The sequence below is a fragment of the Triturus cristatus genome, chromosome 5_2, assembly GCF_964204655.1.
Source record: "Triturus cristatus chromosome 5_2, aTriCri1.1, whole genome shotgun sequence".
Classification (NCBI taxonomy): domain Eukaryota; kingdom Metazoa; phylum Chordata; class Amphibia; order Caudata; family Salamandridae; genus Triturus; species Triturus cristatus.
Window position 1 is genome coordinate 36,766,535 of NC_140588.1, and position 19,204 is coordinate 36,785,738.

At 46.3% G+C, this 19,204-nt stretch overlaps 1 protein-coding gene across 4 annotated transcripts in view; it reads right to left on the reverse strand.

Moving 5' to 3' along the window:
- The window catches only part of HJURP (Holliday junction recognition protein), a 678,247-nt gene that overhangs the window by 267,400 nt on the left and 391,643 nt on the right, over positions 1-19,204 (reverse strand). For all 4 annotated transcript variants that reach the window (XM_085606804.1, XM_085606808.1, XM_085606805.1 and 1 more), the window contains one exon: positions 2,930-2,985. In XM_085606804.1, coding sequence (XP_085462930.1) covers positions 2,930-2,985 — 56 coding nt within the window. The remainder of the gene's footprint in view (positions 1-2,929; positions 2,986-19,204) is intronic.

Below are 19,204 nucleotides of genomic sequence, written 5' to 3' on the forward strand. Positions count from 1 at the left end.
GGACGACTACCCTCCGGCTCCGTGTAAGAGTGAGGGGGATCAGAATATGGATCAGGACCAGCGTCGGGTAAGTTCGAGGTGGCATGACCAGCGCCGGTCTAGATCCATCTGTGGATTCAAGGGGTCCAAACTAATGCTGGGGCAGAGCCGCCAGAGTGGTTTCAGTAGGAGCTCCTCCCGAACCCGCAGGGCCTGAAGGGACACCAGCGGGCATAGAGCGCTGAAATATGAAGTGCATGGCCTCATAAAACTCTGACTTGAGCGGGGGTTTCTCTGGCTCCCGGAAACTCAGGGATGCGCAGAGCCAACCCAAGGGCTGGCTGAATCGCAGAGCCAGGCTTAAAGTAACAATGCTCACTCATCTCACCTGAAGACTTAGACGGATGGGGCGAAGTCGAAGACCTCTACGACTTCGTACCTTTCTTTTTCTTGTGGGACTTACCAGAGTGACCCAACGACTTTGAGTGCAACAAATATCTTAGGGTCCGAGACCGCTCACGGTACTTTCCTCTCAACCAGAAATTAGATTGTCAAGGCGTCGCAAGTTGGGCTGCCAGGACCATGAGGGATCGCTCTCTCTCAGCGCCTTTGGGTGCATGGCACCATAGACTGCACAGGCCTTTGGGTCATGGTCACACTCGAAGCACCAAAGGCATACAAGATGCGGGTCTGTCACCGATATCTGACAGGGAGAAATCACAGTGACTGGGGTCAAGATTAGGAAGATCCCAGTCAGACTAGGTCAAACACACACTGACACCAGGCAAAAAGTGGGGGTAAACACTCTAGAAGGATCCTACCTTCCTACACACACAAAACAATTTAGTGGCACCTTCCCAACCATTGAGAAGTGACCCATTGCTTGGCTAATGACCTTTATTCTCTCTTGGTAAAGAAAGGCTTTTTCCAGACCAGAGTCCCGACTCACAATTCCTAACTGAATTTATATGAACAGAAGAATCAAGGCAGATTTGTGGCAGCCGAACGAAAACCTAAGCTTGTCGAGTATCTTGATCACCTAAACTACACTACACTCTGCATTCTCTCTTAAAGCCACTCAGATGAGACTGTTACCTAGATATGGAAACCTGCTTGCTTTCAGCTGTCACCAAAAGACTGTCTCTGGTACCAGGATCTCAGTAAGACTTGCTCCCTATACTAGTACTGATGGTTTCCCACATATAAATCCGAAGTTCTTCTGTTTCTTCAGAATGCATTCTGAAGATCTAAGAAGAACAGTCAAGGTCAGCAGCTCTCAAACTAAGCTGAATTCTGAATTTTGAAATTCTGCAGCTGGATAAATTGGTTTAGATCATATAGATCCGAGATGGACCATAGCCCCCTGCACTTCACAGACACAGACATGGCTATAGCAGCTGTAGCACACATGCCACATTCATACCTGAAAGGATCCAAGAGTCTTTTGTGACCTGGTTCAGTGGGAGCAGTGGAGGGAGAGCAGTCCTTTCCCTCGGAGTAGAGTGGACCTTCTGATGTGCTGCAAGTGAGGACTACTGGTCTAAGGGGAAGTCTTTGGGACATCTTAGCCTTGGTTGAGGCTGTGGAAAGGGTTTGTCCTTCCCGCTTGAAGCAGCTTTTCTTTGCCAGCATCTCTCTGGGATAGAGGATTCTCCGACTGGTTTCTTGGAGCAAAAGGACTCTAGCTTTGAAAGAATGAAAAAGTAGCCTTAACCAACTGGAAACAGTTAAGAGGTCTTTGTGTTACTGTTTGGATGGGATTAAGTATTTAACTGCAACCTTGTGTGTCTTAAACCGCTGGAGAACCTCTTCCATCAAGAGATCAAGTAAGTTCTTGAAAGGGGTGAGTAACTGCTTTTTCTGGATCAGAGGACTTGAGTTTGACTGCTGATGCATGCCCAGGCCAAACTTTATGGTCATAGTGGTCATGGCGATGAAAAACCTGAATACATGATATATATGTTCTGCAATCTCTTAAAATTAAACAAGAATCTGTGCTCATCCTATGCTTAGTGCAGAAAATGAGGTATAGTGTTTGAACTGTGGCTAGAGCAGTTTCTTTGATCTTTCCGCTTAGCCAAAGGATTTTTTTTCTATGGTTAGGGTTTGAGGGGTCCTGGAGAGGTAGCAATCTAATAGAGTCTTGGTTAGCCTGCGATAGAGTTTGTTGACTTCTGCTTTTAGATTGGAATGGGAAAAGCAGGTAGTGGAGTGTCGAGTACAAGACTGAACTTGATTTCATTTCTGCACTCGACTAAGAGTATTTCTGCTAGTTTTAGTTGTTTTATTATTTAATAGTGTTTTTTGCAGGTAGGTTATCCTACACAACTTACAATAGTATATGTAGTAGGAAGTGTGCATACACATTTCAAGATCATTTCAAAGCATACCCATTTTCAGAGGTTAAAATTTACTGAAACTATAGGAAATTAGCGTTCACATAGCCTTAATATTTGCGCATAATATTAATGATGAAACTGGTTTTCTGCCAAATCTTCTATGATCCATATATGTACTTGTTAACAGACATCAAAAAGCTCAGTGTACCATTTTCAAAGACTAGCAACACATTTACCATTTCAGTTCCTTGCAACAACTTAAATCTTCTAAATATTATTTTCATCTTTTCGAAAACGCTAAAACACCTTATTCAGAAGGGAAAAGAAATAGGGCCGTTCGACACTGGCCACATGATTTCTTGATACCTGTCTGTAGTCTTTTGTCTATAGTGTTATGGAAGTGTAAAAAATGTCACTTTGAAAGCTTCTGCCTTGACACTGGTCATCTCTGAACATAGGCAGATCATTTTTCTGATGTGTAAAGTTTAATATCACCTCAAGTTACTCATTTACTTTTAGACGGACAATTTCAGCGTTTGACTTGGTATTACACACACTAAACAACGAAATATTACATGAATCTTCACATGTGGCTCACTAGCTACACTTACCCGCTTGTCAGTCATCGGCGAAAGGATGAGTTTAAAATCGCGTGGGCACTTGTCATCTACAGTGTCATAAAAACATAGATTGTGAATTGTCTCTCTATGCAAAGCAGCACTTACTGAAGTTACGTTTACACACAGAGTTCTTGAAAGAATGCAATATACAATCTACAAAAGATAGACAATAGGAGAGATGGCTAAGTTTCTCTGAGTTTAGATCATCTGGAAGCTGTGCAACCCTTTAAAGTGGGCCAGCTAACATAATGCAGAGTGTCCCTGAGAAGGCAAGGCAGAGTGCACAACGAACCAGAGGATGTTGCTATGGTGGAATCCTGCAGTTCGTCTATGTACCCCCAACACAAATGATTTGCTGTCACTTGCAGGGTGTGGAGCTCTTCAATGCTACTTTAGAGTTGGCGATGCACAGCTCCAGCCCCTGGAGTGACAGGTGAAAACATATTGTTCATGTATTATGGGCCAGTGTTCAATGCTCAAGCCTTACACCGTAACCCTTCGCTTTCTGGAAAAACACTGTATGTAGGCACTCAAAGGCCGGAGGCATGCCTACATCGCAAAACGTGTTATAATAGGTGGTCACGGCATAACCGTATAATTCTAGGCGTATTGTGGGCATCCATGCAGTGATGATCCCCGTCCTAGTATAATGCTGGCACGGCACAGAGGCGATATGCTTGGCATATTGTGGCTATCCCCTGGTATAATGGTGGTCCTGACATAACGGTGGTAATAACTGGAAGATTATGATTCTAATGGCAATGATGGGGCCTACACCTGGTATAATGTGGGCCCTGGAGTAATAGTGGTAATTCTTGACATATGATGGGCATCCCTGGCATGAGACCCTGATACATGGGCAGCATTCCAAGCAGAAACTATCCACGACTGATGATAATGTAGGTGTGTACTTAATGAACATGCCAGGATGATATTTGGACACCAAATATATGTTTATTAAAACTGAAAAGCTGTTATATAAGAACAAAAAGTGTGTTTTGGGGATTTGAGTTTATCTACCAACAAGTAAAATACGTTTCTTGATATCAAAGTGAGCGCATTTCCATTAACTGTCCATCTAAAGTTTTGGGACACATTATTGCATTACCAAATAGATCTGCAAAGTTCATATTTAAGTGATAGTAATTACTGCAGTTTGCCACCATAGCCTGCCTACTATTCGAAACACAGTTTCTAGCAAAGCTATGAAGGGACACCAGGACCCACCACATTGGACCACCTGAAATTTAAAAAAAACTTTGGGGTGTCCGCTGTGAGATTTTGGGTTTATTGTGCAAGTTGGAGGAATTAGAAAGAACGTTTTTGACTACAGAATCCAAGTTCAAGCTCACTGATTCGTGTCAACGGGGAATATATAGTGGCAAACAACCAAATTCATAACTTAGGACAAGAGCACGAGAAAGGCAGAAAGGAGCAGAGCAATTTCAGACAGGGATTACCCTAGATAGCTGTGCACATAATGATCATATGACCAAAGTACTTGCTCATTATCGCACAGCACACTTCATTCTAGGGTTTGTGGTTTATCATCTCTCCTTACAAACGCTGGGTTTCCGGTAGCTGAATGTACTTCCGATATCAAACACCGCAGTCACAGGAAATTGAGTGTAAGCCTGACACTGTAGTGTCGCCCTTGTATTATAGATGACGCAGACACTATGTTCCGTTGAGGATCTTTATTTCCCTGCTTCCTTCGTCTCCCTGACCCTACTCCCCTCTGCCCTTTCGTCGCTCCTCCTCTTCCGCCGCCCCTCGCTCTCCTCCCATATCCTCTTCTCATGTGCTGGTCCTAGCGCCCAGCACATGTCACAACATTAAATCTCCCCCCTTCTTAAACACTTTTAACTGTGTGTTCTGCTCGATTTTCCCGGCCTTTTTGTGAGGAGAGGTGATTGTATGTGACTTCAGTCTCTTACCATTCAAGTCTAAGGGTTAGAGTAGTGAATGGAGCCTATTTACTAGGCACTTCGACATGCTCCTGTGCTCTTCCCCATAGATCAGGGCTTGCACACATAGCCTAGGGGATAGATTCGTTAGTATTAGGGATAACCTGTCCTGTAGTGAGGGTATTTCATGGAGCCGTGCTGAATTCAGGCCTGGTAGGCCTCAAACGGGAGAGACTCCATCTTTCTTTCTGCTCCGGCAGCTTGGGATGCTTCTAGGTCAAATGTAATGTTTTAGTTATGAGGTGTTATTCGCCTGGAGAGAACCGGTTCAGGCCGGCCCTTATCGAAGGATTGTATTTTTCTTCATGCCGAAGACACTACATCAGGCCGGCCGGCTGGGAAAGTGTCCTTGGTACGGGGAGGTACAAGAATTTGGTGGGCGGCAGGTTACGGGCCGGAATTTTCCATGAGGAAATGCACCTCTATATTAGTGAAAGTCTGAGGCAGTTACATGTTCAGTCCGTAGGCGGCATCTAGCCGTTAGCAGTAAAGCTACTACTTATTCCAGGGAAGACAGACACCATCTTGAAGGCGGAGAAAAACCGAGAGACAGATACTCTCCTAGCAGAATAGCCAGAGAGGAGAGAGTAGCCGATAAGGAAGAGGTCCCAGTGACTCGGAGAAGGGTGAAGGGAACAGATCCGTGATTGCGGAGGTGTGACTTCCAGGCGAGCCGAGGCACAGACGAGAAGGGAACCTAGATGACCACTGAGTGCAGGCTACACACTACTAAGGTGATGTCGACCCTTTCTTATTAGAGTGTACAACTTAATCTTTCACTTTTCTTTGCAGGTTATGTGTTATATTGTAATGTTATGTGATTGCGTATGTAATGAGTAATAAAGTACCCAGTTTGTAGTGAACCAACAGATGCTGCGTGTTCTTGTATGAGAGGGTAGCCTATTTTTCTAGTCAGCTTCGGCTACGTGAACAGATGTTAACCCTGATCAGGTAAGTGGTAACTGAATAAGGGAGAGAGGAGCCCCTCGAACCGGGGAACAGGCTATGCTCAAACTGGCAGTCCTTGTGTGATCTGATGAATAGTGAGACTGATTCCCTTTCTGTATGTTATGGTGATCATAGGATGAACTTGTGCTGAGACTGCCGTCTGGGTAGAGAGGTCTGGATTCGTATGGGATCGCGAGGCCGCCGATTGTGCTGATACTGTCGTATGGGCAGAGAGGTCTGGATCCGTATGGGATCGCGAGGCCGCCGATTGTGCTGAGACTGCCGTCTGGGTAGAGAGGTCTGGATTCGTATGGGATCGCGAGGCCGCCACTTGTGCTGAGACTGCCGTCTGGGTAGAGAGGTCTGGATTCGTATGGGATCGCAAGGCCGCCGATTGTGCTGAGACTGCCGTCTGGGTAGAGAGGTCTGGATTCGTATGGGATCGCGAGGCCGCCACTTGTGCTGAGACTGCCGTCTGGGTAGAGAGGTCTGGATTCGTATGGGATCGCGAGGCCGCCACTTGTGCTGAGACTGCCGTCTGGGTAGAGAGGTCTGGATTCGTATGGGATCGCGAGGCCGCCGATTGTGCTGATACTGTCGTATGGGCAGAGAGGTCTGGATCCGTATGGGATCGCGAGGCCGCCGATTGTGCTGATACTGTCGTATGGGCAGAGAGGTCTGGATCCGTATGGGATCGCGAGGCCGCCGATTGTGCTGATACTGTCGTATGGGCAGAGAGGTCTGGATCCGTATGGGATCGCGAGGCCGCCGATTGTGCTGATACTGTCGTATGGGCAGAGAGGTCTGGATCCGTATGGGATCGCGAGGCCGCCGATTATAAGAGGTCTTGGTATGTATGAGTAGGAATTCCCTGTCCTTAGGTGGTAGATATATGTGGTTACCTATTGTAAATAGGTCCTAGGGAGGGGGTAACGTTCTGGCTGGGTTAGTGAGGCTCTGATGAGCAGGTTCTATCTGATCCGAAAACCCAAGCAGAACATTTGGCGTCACGAACCGTTTACGAAACCTGTGTGCGTTGTGGTTGTATCGTGTTTGCTTTCGGCGCGTGCGTGGTTTTGTTTGTGTATTATTTGTGGTATAATTGTGTGTATAGTTTTTCTTCTTCTTTCTTTTTCTTCTTTTTCTTCTTTCTTTTCCGAGATGTTTTCTAGAAAGTCGAAATCTACTTTTAAGTTGCCCGTTGATATTCCCGGCTGGGATTCAACGCCTTATGAAGCCTTAGCCCGTGAGTGGGCTGATTCTACTGGTTTGAGTGAGAATTGGAATTCTTTTTTGGAGCTGGCGGAGCCGGCTAATGTGATTACTTGTTTACAGAAGGCGCCGGTATCTAAGGGTGATGAGCTTCCCGTTTTGGGGCGCAGAGGTTGGATTGTTCTGTCTGCGTACAGGATTCTGCATGAGAGGTTGTTGAAGTTACAGAAATCACATAAGGATGTGGAAGCGAACTTTGTTGAGATTCAGAATGCTCATACTTTGTTGCGGTGTCAAAATAAGTTGCCTGCTGACAAACTTGAGACTTGCCAAACTATTGCCGAGAGGGCGGCTGTGCGAATTGCTCGTTATAAATACAAGAATCGGCGTGGTCGGGTTTCGACGCGAAAGGTGCGTCTGGTCGTGGCGAAAGCCGGACTAGATTGGAATCCTGATGAATGGGATGGTAATATCTGGAACTCGAGTGATTCTTGTTCCTCGGGTGAGGAGTCTGCCAAGCGCGAGTCCTCTCGCTCCGGCCGTGGTTGTAAGTCTGCTTCTTGCGCCTCTGATGGTGCACCCCGTGATTGCGCTCGTCCTTCGAGTGGGGTCAATGCTTCTTGCACTGATTGTTCCTCTACGTGTACTGATCGAGCTCCTTGTGATGCTCGTCCCGCGGTCTCGGTGCATCCAGTTTTTCGACGGAAGTTGCAGCAGGCTCCCAATGCTCCGAATGGTATTTCTTTAGACTCTTTGGAGGATTTTACTCAACAAGAAATTAGTGATATTTTGCAGCGATTTCGGCAGCGAGCTGGTGAGACCTTACTCACATGGATGGTGCGCCTTTATGAACTGGGCGCTGCTGGCATTATGTTGGATACTGGCGATTGTTTGAAGTTTTGTTCCTTGTGTTCGGATTCTACTGTACAAGATCATTTTCGTAACTTTAATGGTGGTGGTCAAATTTCTTTGCTTCAATTGGCGACTGAGGGTTGTAATCAAAAATATCCTACTGAGTCTGACTGGCCTGTGAATGACAAACCGTGGTATACTTTGCGCGACGCTGCACAACGTCTCAAAGAGGAGGTGATGAAAACGGCAATTTTTCTGGGTACTGCTGACAGGTTGCTTGATGGTTTGTTGACATCTTCTGTGCGGAATCGTATTATTCGTTCTTCCCCTGTTGCCTATAAGCAGGTCATGATGACTTTATTGATTAATCAGACTGGTAACGTGTTATCTACGGTGCTGGAATCGGTACGCCAACTCGGTGAGATGGGTGAGTGGTTTAAACCTGAACGGCAGTCTCGGCCTGACACTCGTACTCCTGGTGACAATAAACTTACTAGACGTGATATCTTTTTTGGTCTTGTGGCCGATGGTGTGCGGAAGGAGGACATTGACGGTGAGACTACTGCTCGTTTGTGGGAAATGTTTCGCAAACGTGGCTTGGATCGAAAGGAGGGTGCCCGGCGTGTTCGGACGACTGAATGTGATCGTGGTTTTTCTGACGGTAGCGGTGATGACGACCGCCGTGGGCGCCCTGATCGTCGTGATGATCGACGTTATGTACGTGATTTGTCCCCCCGTCGTGTGAGAGACAGAGAGAGAGAGGGGGAAAGAGAAAGGGGGAGAGATGATTATGTTAACAGCAGACGTAGAGATGATAGGGATCAATCCCCTGAGTTGAGAAGGAGAGAGGACCGACACAGATTGGCCGATCGAAACCCGCAGTACAATGCAGAGGACAGGAATCCATTTCGTAATGGAGATGGATATGAACAGGAGGTATCGATACCTAAGAAACGTGAGAGTCTTTATCCTGATTTATCCTGGTACACAGAATGCAGTAAAAATGACTAGGAAATAGGTCAAGCTCCAGTACACAGATGGGCTCACAGAGATAATAGACCCTATGTAGATATTGATATTTATTGGAGACATCGTAATATCCAAAGGGCCCGAGCATTGGTAGATACAGGAGCGGAGACCACTCTTATTCATGGAAAATCAAAGAAGTTTAAAGGTCAGCCTTTTACAATTACCGGATTAGGTGGAAAGGAAACTCCCGCAGTTCAAACTTTACTTGAAATGAGAATAGGTAGAATTCCTAGAAAAGAATACTCTGTATTAGTGGTGCCACTCTTAGAATTCATAATTGGAATTGATATTTTGAAAGGAATGACTTTGCACTTAGAGGATGGATGTTACCAATTTGGAACTAAACATTATATATCGTCCAGGCCTGTACGGGTTGGTCGTTTAAGAATGCCCCCCATAAAAGTTCCCCAGGCGACAAAAGTGGTTTGTCAGAAGCAGTATCGTATTCCAGGTGGTCATTAAGAGATTAGTACCACTATTCAGGAGTTGGTGGATGCAGGAGTTATAACCCCAGTTACTTCTGCTTGGAATAATCCTGTTTGGCCTGTACGTAAGAGTGATAATTCTTGGCGCATGACTGTTGATTATCGAGAATTGAATAGACACACACCCTCTTTGACTGTTGCAGTACCGGATGTTATTACCCTAATTGAAAGAATCCAAAAATATCCAGGTACATGGTATGCGTCCATTGATATTGCTAATGCTTTCTTTTCGATTCCGATTGCCCCTGAGTGTCAGGAACAATTCAGTTTTACGTGGAACGGGCGTCGGATGACGTTTAGAAGTCTTCCTCAGGGCTATGTGCATAGTCCTACGATATGCCACCGGCTGGTGGCAGAGCATTTGGCTGAGGTACCGGTTCATCCGCAAATTCAGATATGTCACTATATTGATGATATTTTGATCCAAGGCGAAACACAAGAGGAAGTTCAGACCCAATTGGACAGAGTCATTGAGTGCCTGCGTGAGAAAGGTTGGGAAATCAACCCGGATAAATTACAAGGTCCGTCCCAGGCTGTGAAATTTTTGGGTATTAATTGGCATGAGGGGCACCGAGAAGTGATCCCTCAGGTTAAACAGAAAATTCTTGATTTTGCAGTTCCGAGGAATAGGAAAGAAGCCCAAAGCTTCATTGGTTTGTTTGGTTTTTGGCGCCAGCATATTCCTCATTTGAGTCAAATATTGGCCCCTTTGTACCGTGTCACGCGTAAAAAGAATGCATTTGAATGGGATAAACCACAGCAAGATGCGTTCAGTCTGGCAAAAGAAGCAATTCAGCATGCTCTGGATTTATGGCCTGTACGTGATGGTGATGTGGATTTGAATGTGTCTGTACAAGGTCTTTATGCGAATTGGAGTTTGTGGCAGAAACAAGGCAAGAGTAGAGTACCGTTAGGTTTCTGGACCAAAAAGTTACCTGATGCTGGTGAGCGTTATACACCTTTTGAGAAACAGTTACTTGCATGTTATTGGGCTCTGGTGGATACCGAGCAATTGACTTTGGGACATGATATAGTTTTGCGACCTGAAATTCCTATCATGCAGTGGGTTATGAGTTAGCCGAAAACTCACCGAATTGGACACGCTCAAGAGGCGAGTGTGATTAAATGGAAATGGTATATACAAGACAGGGCACGTGTGGGACAAAAAGGAGTTGCATCTTTGCATGAGCAGGTGGCGCGGGCGCCATCGACTGAGACTGAGAGTGAATGTTCCGTACATTTAGTACAGGAGTCTCCTGTTAAGTGGGGTAGACCTTTTGATGATTTGTCCGCTGAGGACAGAAACCATGTCTGGTTTACGGATGGTTCAGCAAGGTTCATAGGGACGAAACGGCATTGGAAGGCGGTGTCCTATAATCCGATCACACAAAAATTGCTGAGTACAACTGGTGAGGGTAAGAGCAGTCAATTTGCTGAACTCTATGCTGTTTATCAAGTTCTGAAACAAGAGTTACCTGGCACATGTCATATTTTCACCGATTCTTGGTCTACTGCCAATGGACTGGCAGTTTGGTTACCGACTTGGCATTCCCATAGTTGGAAATTGCATTCAAAAGAACTGTGGGGAAAAGAATTATGGCAGGAGATTTGGGAAATGCTCCCACAGAGTACTGTTACAATCTTCCATGTGGATGCTCATACCCCGATAGACTCTCTTGACAAATTCTTTCATAACATTGCAGATGAGAAATCTAAAATTGCTGAGGCAGTGGTGGACAGGCAAGATTCTGATATTGCGGGATTGGCGAAATGGGCCCACCAGAAAGCAGGACACTTTGGAGAGAAAGCCACTAGCAGGTGGGCCGCTGATCGAGGAATTTATATTCCCCTAGATTTAATCAAAAATGTTATTCTACATTGTCCCATTTGTCAACATATCAGGCAGCGCAAAGTGCCCCAAATTGTTAAAGGTCATTTACATCGCGGGAAATTGCCCGCTCAAATTTGGCAGATTGATTACATCGGTCCACTTCCTATGAGTAGGAATTGTCAATATGTTTGCACTATTGTTGATACATACAGTGGCCTGCTGGTGGCCCTTCCCTGTAAGCAAGCTACCCAATTGAATACTATTAAAACATTGGAATTGATTATGATGTATTATGGTGTGCCATCTCAAATTCAATCTGATAATGCATCCCATTTTCGTGGAAGATTGGTACAGGAATTCTGTGTGGAAAACAATATTGAATGGGTGTTTCATATACCATATTATCCACAGGCCTCGGGTCTTGTGGAGAGGTTGAATGGCCTGTTGAAAGATCAGTTACGTAAATTAACAGATGACAAGTATAAGAATTGGCGAGACTTTTTGCCTCAAGCGCTATTGATTTTGAATAACCGTCCTTTTCTAAATGCTGAATCCCCACTTATGCGTTTGTTTCCTCCGAATGTTGATGCTAAGCCCAATGAAATCAGAGAGACTGTGATGTACTGGGAAATTACTCCCGGAGCTTTGGCTCCATGTAGAGCGACCCCAGGGACGGCAGGTTTAGACTTGCATGCCATGGATGACACCGTTATAAAAAGCAAGGATCGAGTCATCATTGAAACTGGTGTTGGTGTTCATATACCAACTGGGAATTTCGGATTAATCGCCCCTAGATCGGGGCTGGCTGTAAAAGGCGTTCAGGTGCTTGGAGGAATCATTGACAGTGATTATCAGGGAGAGATTAAGGTGCTCCTGCTGAATAGCAGTGAGGTTGACTTACTGATACATCAAACTGACCGAGTGGCTCAATTGCTAATAATGCCTGTTTTCAGTGGTGAGATCACAAAAGGCACTGCCCCAACGTTGCTAACTGTACGAGGCCAGAAAGGTTTTGGCTCCACAGATAATCCTGGGGCCAGAGTTTGGGTGCAGTCGCCTAAGAATCCCCCTGAACAAGCAGAGGTTATTGCAACCGGTCAAGACAACACCATTTTAGTTATGAGACCAGGGAAAGATAGCTGGGAAGCAGTCCCGGCTGACAAATGTTACTTACGAGAATGAATAATGCCTGTATTTGATTCTCTTTCAGATCATTCTTTGGACTGTTGCTGCAGGATGTGTCGGCGTTGGACTCCTTTTGGGCTGGTACGACGAGAGAGGAGGGATCCCATCAACCCGGGTTGAGTTGAGAACCCGAGTGTCGCGTTCCTTCGCTGCGTGGGATTCGTCATCGAACTTTTGGACTATGTTAGCCAAACGGGTGACTAAAGCCCCTCATTTCTGCTTGACACCGATGAGATCGGTGACTGATATTCTAGCGACTTGTTTAGTTGCTGTCCCTGCTTCATTGGAGACTTTGACTCATATTTTCGATATATCGAATGCTCGCCCCAATGTTCTTCTGGGCGATTTTGCTACCCATGAGTATTGCCCCTTGTGTACTGTACTGTCAGACCCGATACCTCCCATCCAGTCCCAAATAGTTACCTATAATATCACACAGGGTGATTTGTGTTTTTTTCTGAATGTATGCGTTTAAGATTGAAAGGTGCCACTTACCGAAAACATGTACTTCTGTTCAGAATAACATGACTTGCAAGAGTTTGGTAGTTACCCCCAGTCCCCGCAAATATTTCTGGAGGCCCTTGTGCTATTACTAGACTGAGCTTGTTAATGTTTTCATCACATCCGAATGCCAACTCTCGTGTGATTCGAGATACAGTGAGGTTACAGGAGGATTGTGACTCATCTTTGCATTTATATTCCAAGTCTGAATACCTTAGCCTGGCTATTTCAATTATTGGTGTTCCTGCTTTGGCAGTTTATAATGCCAAATCTATTGGGAAAATGGCCTGCTGGATGGTAAAATCCATTAATCATACTTCTACAGTCCTGTCTGACATGTTATTAGACGCCCAGGGTGAACGTAGAGCTATCTTGCAAAATCGAGCGGCCATTGATTATCTTTTGCTTAAACATGGACACGATTGTTCTGATTTTGAGGGTCTTTGTTGTTTTAACTTGTCTGATCATACAAAATCCATTCAAGCTCACATTGATAAACTACATGACTTGACAGAAGAAGTTAGAAAACACATTGACCAGGGCTGGTTTGACTGGCTCTTTAATTGGTTACCTGATTTGCATATGTTACGTCAGATAGTAGGAGGTATTCTGGTTACTATCGGCATTTTGATTTCTATCTGTTGCTTTATTCAGTGTATTCCTTCACTACTTCAATTCTGCACACCTGGTACTAGACATAGATCAGTTAGTTTGGTTTCATATTATTCTTCCACAGATGTTAGTTCTGTTTAATGAATGTATAATAGACTGAAGTCAAGGGTGAAATGTTCTGCTCGATTTTTCCGGCCTTCTTGTGAGGAGAGGTGATTGTATGTGACTTCAGTCTCTTACCATTCAAGTCTAAGGGTTAGAGTAGTGAATGGAGCCTATTTACTAGGCACTTCGACATGCTCCTGTGCTCTTCCCCATAGATCAGGGCTTGTACACATAGCCTAGGGGATAGATTCGTTAGTATTAGGGATAACCTGTCCTGTAGTGAGGGTATTTCATGGAGCCGTGCTGAATTCAGGCCTGGTAGGCCTCAAACGGGAGAGACTCCATCTTTCTTTCTGCTCCGGCAGCTTGGGATGCTTCTAGGTCAAATGTAATGTTTTAGTTATGAGGTGTTATTCGCCTGGAGAGAACCGGTTCAGGCCGGCCCTTATCGAAGGATTGTATTTTTCTTCATGCCGAAGACACTACATCAGGCCGGCCGGCTGGGAAAGTGTCCTTGGTACGGGGAGGTACAAGAATTTGGTGGGCGGCAGGTTACGGGCCGGAATTTTCCATGAGGAAATGCACCTCTATATTAGTGAAAGTCTGAGGCAGTTACATGTTCAGTCCGTAGGCGGCATCTAGCCGTTAGCAGTAAAGCTACTACTTATTCCAGGGAAGACAGACACCATCTTGAAGGCGGAGAAAAACCGAGAGACAGATACTCTCCTAGCAGAATAGCCAGAGAGGAGAGAGTAGCCGATAAGGAAGAGGTCCCAGTGACTCGGAGAAGGGTGAAGGGAACAGATCCGTGATTGCGGAGGTGTGACTTCCAGGCGAGCCGAGGCACAGACGAGAAGGGAACCTAGATGACCACTGAGTGCAGGCTACACACTACTAAGGTGATGTCGACCCTTTCTTATTAGAGTGTACAACTTAATCTTTCACTTTTCTTTGCAGGTTATGTGTTATATTGTAATGTTATGTGATTGCGTATGTAATGAGTAATAAAGTACCCAGTTTGTAGTGAACCAACAGATGCTGCGTGTTCTTGTATGAGAGGGTAGCCTATTTTTCTAGTCAGCTGCGGCTACGTGAACAGATGTTAACCCTGATCAGGTAAGTGGTAACTGAATAAGGGAGAGAGGAGCCCCTCGAACCGGGGAACAGGCTATGCTCGAACTGGCAGTCCTTGTGTGATCTGATGAATAGTGAGACTGATTCCCTTTCTGTATGTTATGGTGATCATAGGATGAACTTGTGCTGAGACTGCCGTCTGGGTAGAGAGGTCTGGATTCGTATGGGATCGCGAGGCCGCCGATTGTGCTGATACTGTCGTATGGGCAGAGAGGTCTGGATCCGTATGGGATCGCGAGGCCGCCGATTGTGCTGAGACTGCCGTCTGGGTAGAGAGGTCTGGATTCGTATGGGATCGCGAGGCCGCCACTTGTGCTGAGACTGCCGTCTGGGTAGAGAGGTCTGGATTCGTATGGGATCGCGAGGGCGCCGATTGTGCTGAGACTGCCGTCTGGGTAGAGAGGTCTGGATTCGTATGGGATCGCGAGGCCGCCACTTGTGCTGAGACTGCCGTCTGGGTAGAGAGGTCTGGATTCGTATGGGATCGCGAGGCCGCCACTTGTGCTGAGACTGCCGTCTGGGTAGAGAGGTCTGGATTCGTATGGGATCGCGAGGCCGCCGATTGTGCTGATACTGTCGTATGGGCAGAGAGGTCTGGATCCGTATGGGATCGCGAGGCCGCCGATTGTGCTGATACTGTCGTATGGGCAGAGAGGTCTGGATCCGTATGGGATCGCGAGGCCGCCGATTGTGCTGATACTGTCGTATGGGCAGAGAGGTCTGGATCCGTATGAGATCGCGAGGCCGCCGATTGTGCTGATACTGTCGTATGGGCAGAGAGGTCTGGATCCGTATGGGATCGCGAGGCCGCCGATTATAAGAGGTCTTGGTATGTATGAGTAGGAATTCCCTGTCCTTAGGTGGTAGATATATGTGGTTACCTATTGTAAATAGGTCCTAGGGAGGGGGTAACGTTCTGGCTGGGTTAGTGAGGCTCTGATGAGCGGGTTCTATCTGATCCGAAAACCCAAGCAGAACACTGTGTTACCTGTATCCATGCATGTCAGAGGTACAATGTAATATGGACTAATATAGTTACAGTTCTTCAATTAGACGAGCTGGTCTTCTATGAGTTCGTTGTGGCCGGAGATGACCATTCCGATACACCTGTTCTCTTTCGTCAGGAGGCATGGACGTTAGATGATCACTTACTGACCCAGATGCCTTTCCTGGTTCTACACTGATAGGCGCAGTCAACGCTTCTCGGACATTGGGCGTGCATTTCTGAAAATGCGTCACGTTCCTCGTGACCCTCTTGTTCTCCGCCTCAGGCATAATCATGGTTCCCTTTTGTTTTGTCACCAGGAGTGGGCAGGCTTGATATCGACAGTCCGCTTTTCTCTGTTGTTCTTGTTTCACCAATACCCAGTCCCCTTCCTGGATAGACCGCTGTGCAGCTTTTCTCCGTCGGTCTGCATATTCCTTCATCTTCTCCTTTTTCAGTTTGTCTGTGGCTGCTAATTCTTCGTGCTCAGAGTCTTGAGACAAATCACTAGTTGCATCTTCCCAAGTTGGTATTCTGGTGGGCACAGTGCGACCCAACATTAAGGTTGCTGGACACTTGCCTGTGGTCATGTGCGGTGTGGTTCGGTAGGAGCGTAATACTTCATTTAGAGCTACTTGTACCTCACGCTTTGAGAGTTCTGCCTGCTGTATTGTCTTCTTTAAAGTGGCCATAAATCTTTCTACCATTCCGTTGGCCTGGGGCCACAGAGGCGTGATCTTCCTGTGTTTGAAGTTGAAATGTCTGGCAAATTCAGCGAAGTCTTGTCCATTGAAGGGAGGGCCGTTATCTGTTTTTACGACCTTCGGTATGCCCCATGCTGCGAATACCTCATCAAGTACCGGTATAACAGTGGCCGCTTTGGTGGACGCTATGAGATGCGCAATAGGGAAGCGTGAGTATTCGTCCATGATGACTAGGACATACTTGCTGGATTGTAGCGGTCCAAAGAAATCCACTGCGACATGATGCCACACACCATCCGGCAGTTCGGACATCTGAAGCGGCGCAGGGAGATCGTCTTGGCTTACTAGCTGACATTGTGGACAGTCCTTCAGTATAAGTTCCACCATTTGATCCAGCATAGGGAACCAGACCCGTTCCCGCAGCGCTCGCTTCGTGGCTACGATGCCTCTGTGTCCTTCATGTGCTAGGTTGACGACTCCTTGACGCAGCTGTTTCGGAATGATAATCTGCTTCTCCCTTAGTATGAGGCCGTCAGCGGTGATGGACAGTTCCTCCCTCACGTGTTTGAAAGAAGCCAGTTCCTGCTTGTCGATCCGCCCACTCTGCCCTACTTCTTCCAAATGCCTCCAGCTGTTTGCCCGAATGCGATGTTTTACATCTTGAAGTGTAACATCTTCAATTGTAGCTTCCAGTATGGCTTCTAAGGGAACTGCAGGCAATTTGGCTTGAGCCACTACAAAGTGAATGTACTCCTCAGCCAGTGATGGATTGGATTTGGACATTGCCTTAGGATGTCGTAACATGTAGTCAGCAGGGTTTGCAGCTTTTCCTGGCTTGTGGATTATGGTATACGTGTATTCCTGAAGGTGGATGCCCCAGCGCTCTATTCTGGGTGGCATTTTGGCTCGGGGATTTCCGAAGATGGTTATCAGGGCCTGGTGACCTGTGGTAAGAGTGAATTGCTTCCCATAGATTAAAATGTGGAAGTGCTCGCAGGCCCAGACTACAGCCAGGCTTTCCTTTTCTGGCTGGGAGTAGGCTCTCTCTGTGTCCGTGAGGCTCATACTGGCATATGCGACAATATACCGTTGATCACTCTCATTGTCATATTGAGCTAATATCGCCCCTAATCCTACGGGACTTGCATCTACCGTGATTTCGGTTTTTCTTCTCGGATTGAAATATGCCAGATTGTTAGCAGATTCAACCGCAGTTTTGATTATACAAAATGCTTGATCACATCTTGTGGTCCATTGAAATGGGTGCCCTTGTTTGGTCATCTTTCTCAGAGGGTAACTAATGGTGGCATAGTCCTTGACATATCGTGCACAGTAGCTTGCCATGCCTAGGAAGGAACGTACATCCCCCGCATCTCGTGGCCTGGGAGTGTCATTTAGCGCGGCGATTTTTTCTGGAACTGGTTTCATCCCTGCGCCTGAGAAGATATGTCCAAAGAATTTCAAAGTGGACTTATGGAATTCACATTTGTCCTTGTTTAAAGTCAGATTGGCCTCCAGTAGAGCATGGCAAACTCGGTCCAGCGCTGTGTCGTGTTCTTGCATGGTTGCACCATATACCAGGATGTCGTCACTGTAATTTAGGGTGTTGGGAATGTGATGGATTACCTTTCTGATGGCCTCCTCGAATATCTCAGCGGCCGAGGAGACCCCGAAGCGGAGCCTTTTGTATCTAAATAGACCTTGGTGCGTCGAGAAGGTGGTAATATATCTCGATTTTTCATGAAGTTCCAATTGATGATAGCCCTTGTTGAGATCTAATTTTGAAAATATTCGCGCACCATTGAGTGACGCAATCATGTCGCTGATATGGGGTCCCGGGTGTCTTTCTCGTTCGATGGCGGTGTTGGGTACCCTCATATCAACACAGAGGCGCACTTTGCCAGGAGAGCCCTTCTTAGGCACGACGACCACCGGAGAGACCCAGGGCGTGGGTCCTGACGTTCTCTCAATAATGTCAGCTTGGAGAAGATCCTGTAGTTCCTCCTCCACGGACTGTTGCAAATGAAATGGAATTTTCCGGTGGTGTTGCGCTATGTGAGTCACTCGTTCGTTTATGTGCAGTCGAACTTGGCAGTGAGCCATCTTTCCAAGGCCGGTGAATAACTTTGGAAACTTGTGGACTATGTCCGGTTCATCATCTACTTTATACAAAATGTCCACTAGGAGAAGTCGTTCTGCCGTCAGCAAACTGAGAAGACAATCTGCTTCTGGACCATCAATTACATGTATGTGAGCCGGAATAGTTCTGTCCTTGTAGGTAAGATAAGTCGGGAATTGTCCTAAACATGGAAGAGGTTTCTTCGACATCCAAGTGTACACTCGCACGTTGGCTTTATGCAAATGTGGTGATGGATTCATTTTCTTGTATTCTGCAACTGAAATGTAGTTGAGAGACGCTCCACTATCCAGAACAAACTTAGCCCAGTGTGTGTCCATTTTAATATCTAGTCGCGGATATTTCTTTAGCCGGTCCGGGTCCGCCACCATGCAGACGTACTCATCACTGTCCTGAGATATTGGTGACAGTGACCTTGACTCACGAGATGGCGATCAACGAGATCGATATGTCCCATGAGACTGACGACTGGACTGTGAAGACCCAGTGGAGGAATTTCTGTAGTCCCACACTGCTTTTGCATGATGGTGAGTGTAAGGCTGTCTGGATTGTCTGTAATTGTCTCTGTGGGTATCTTTG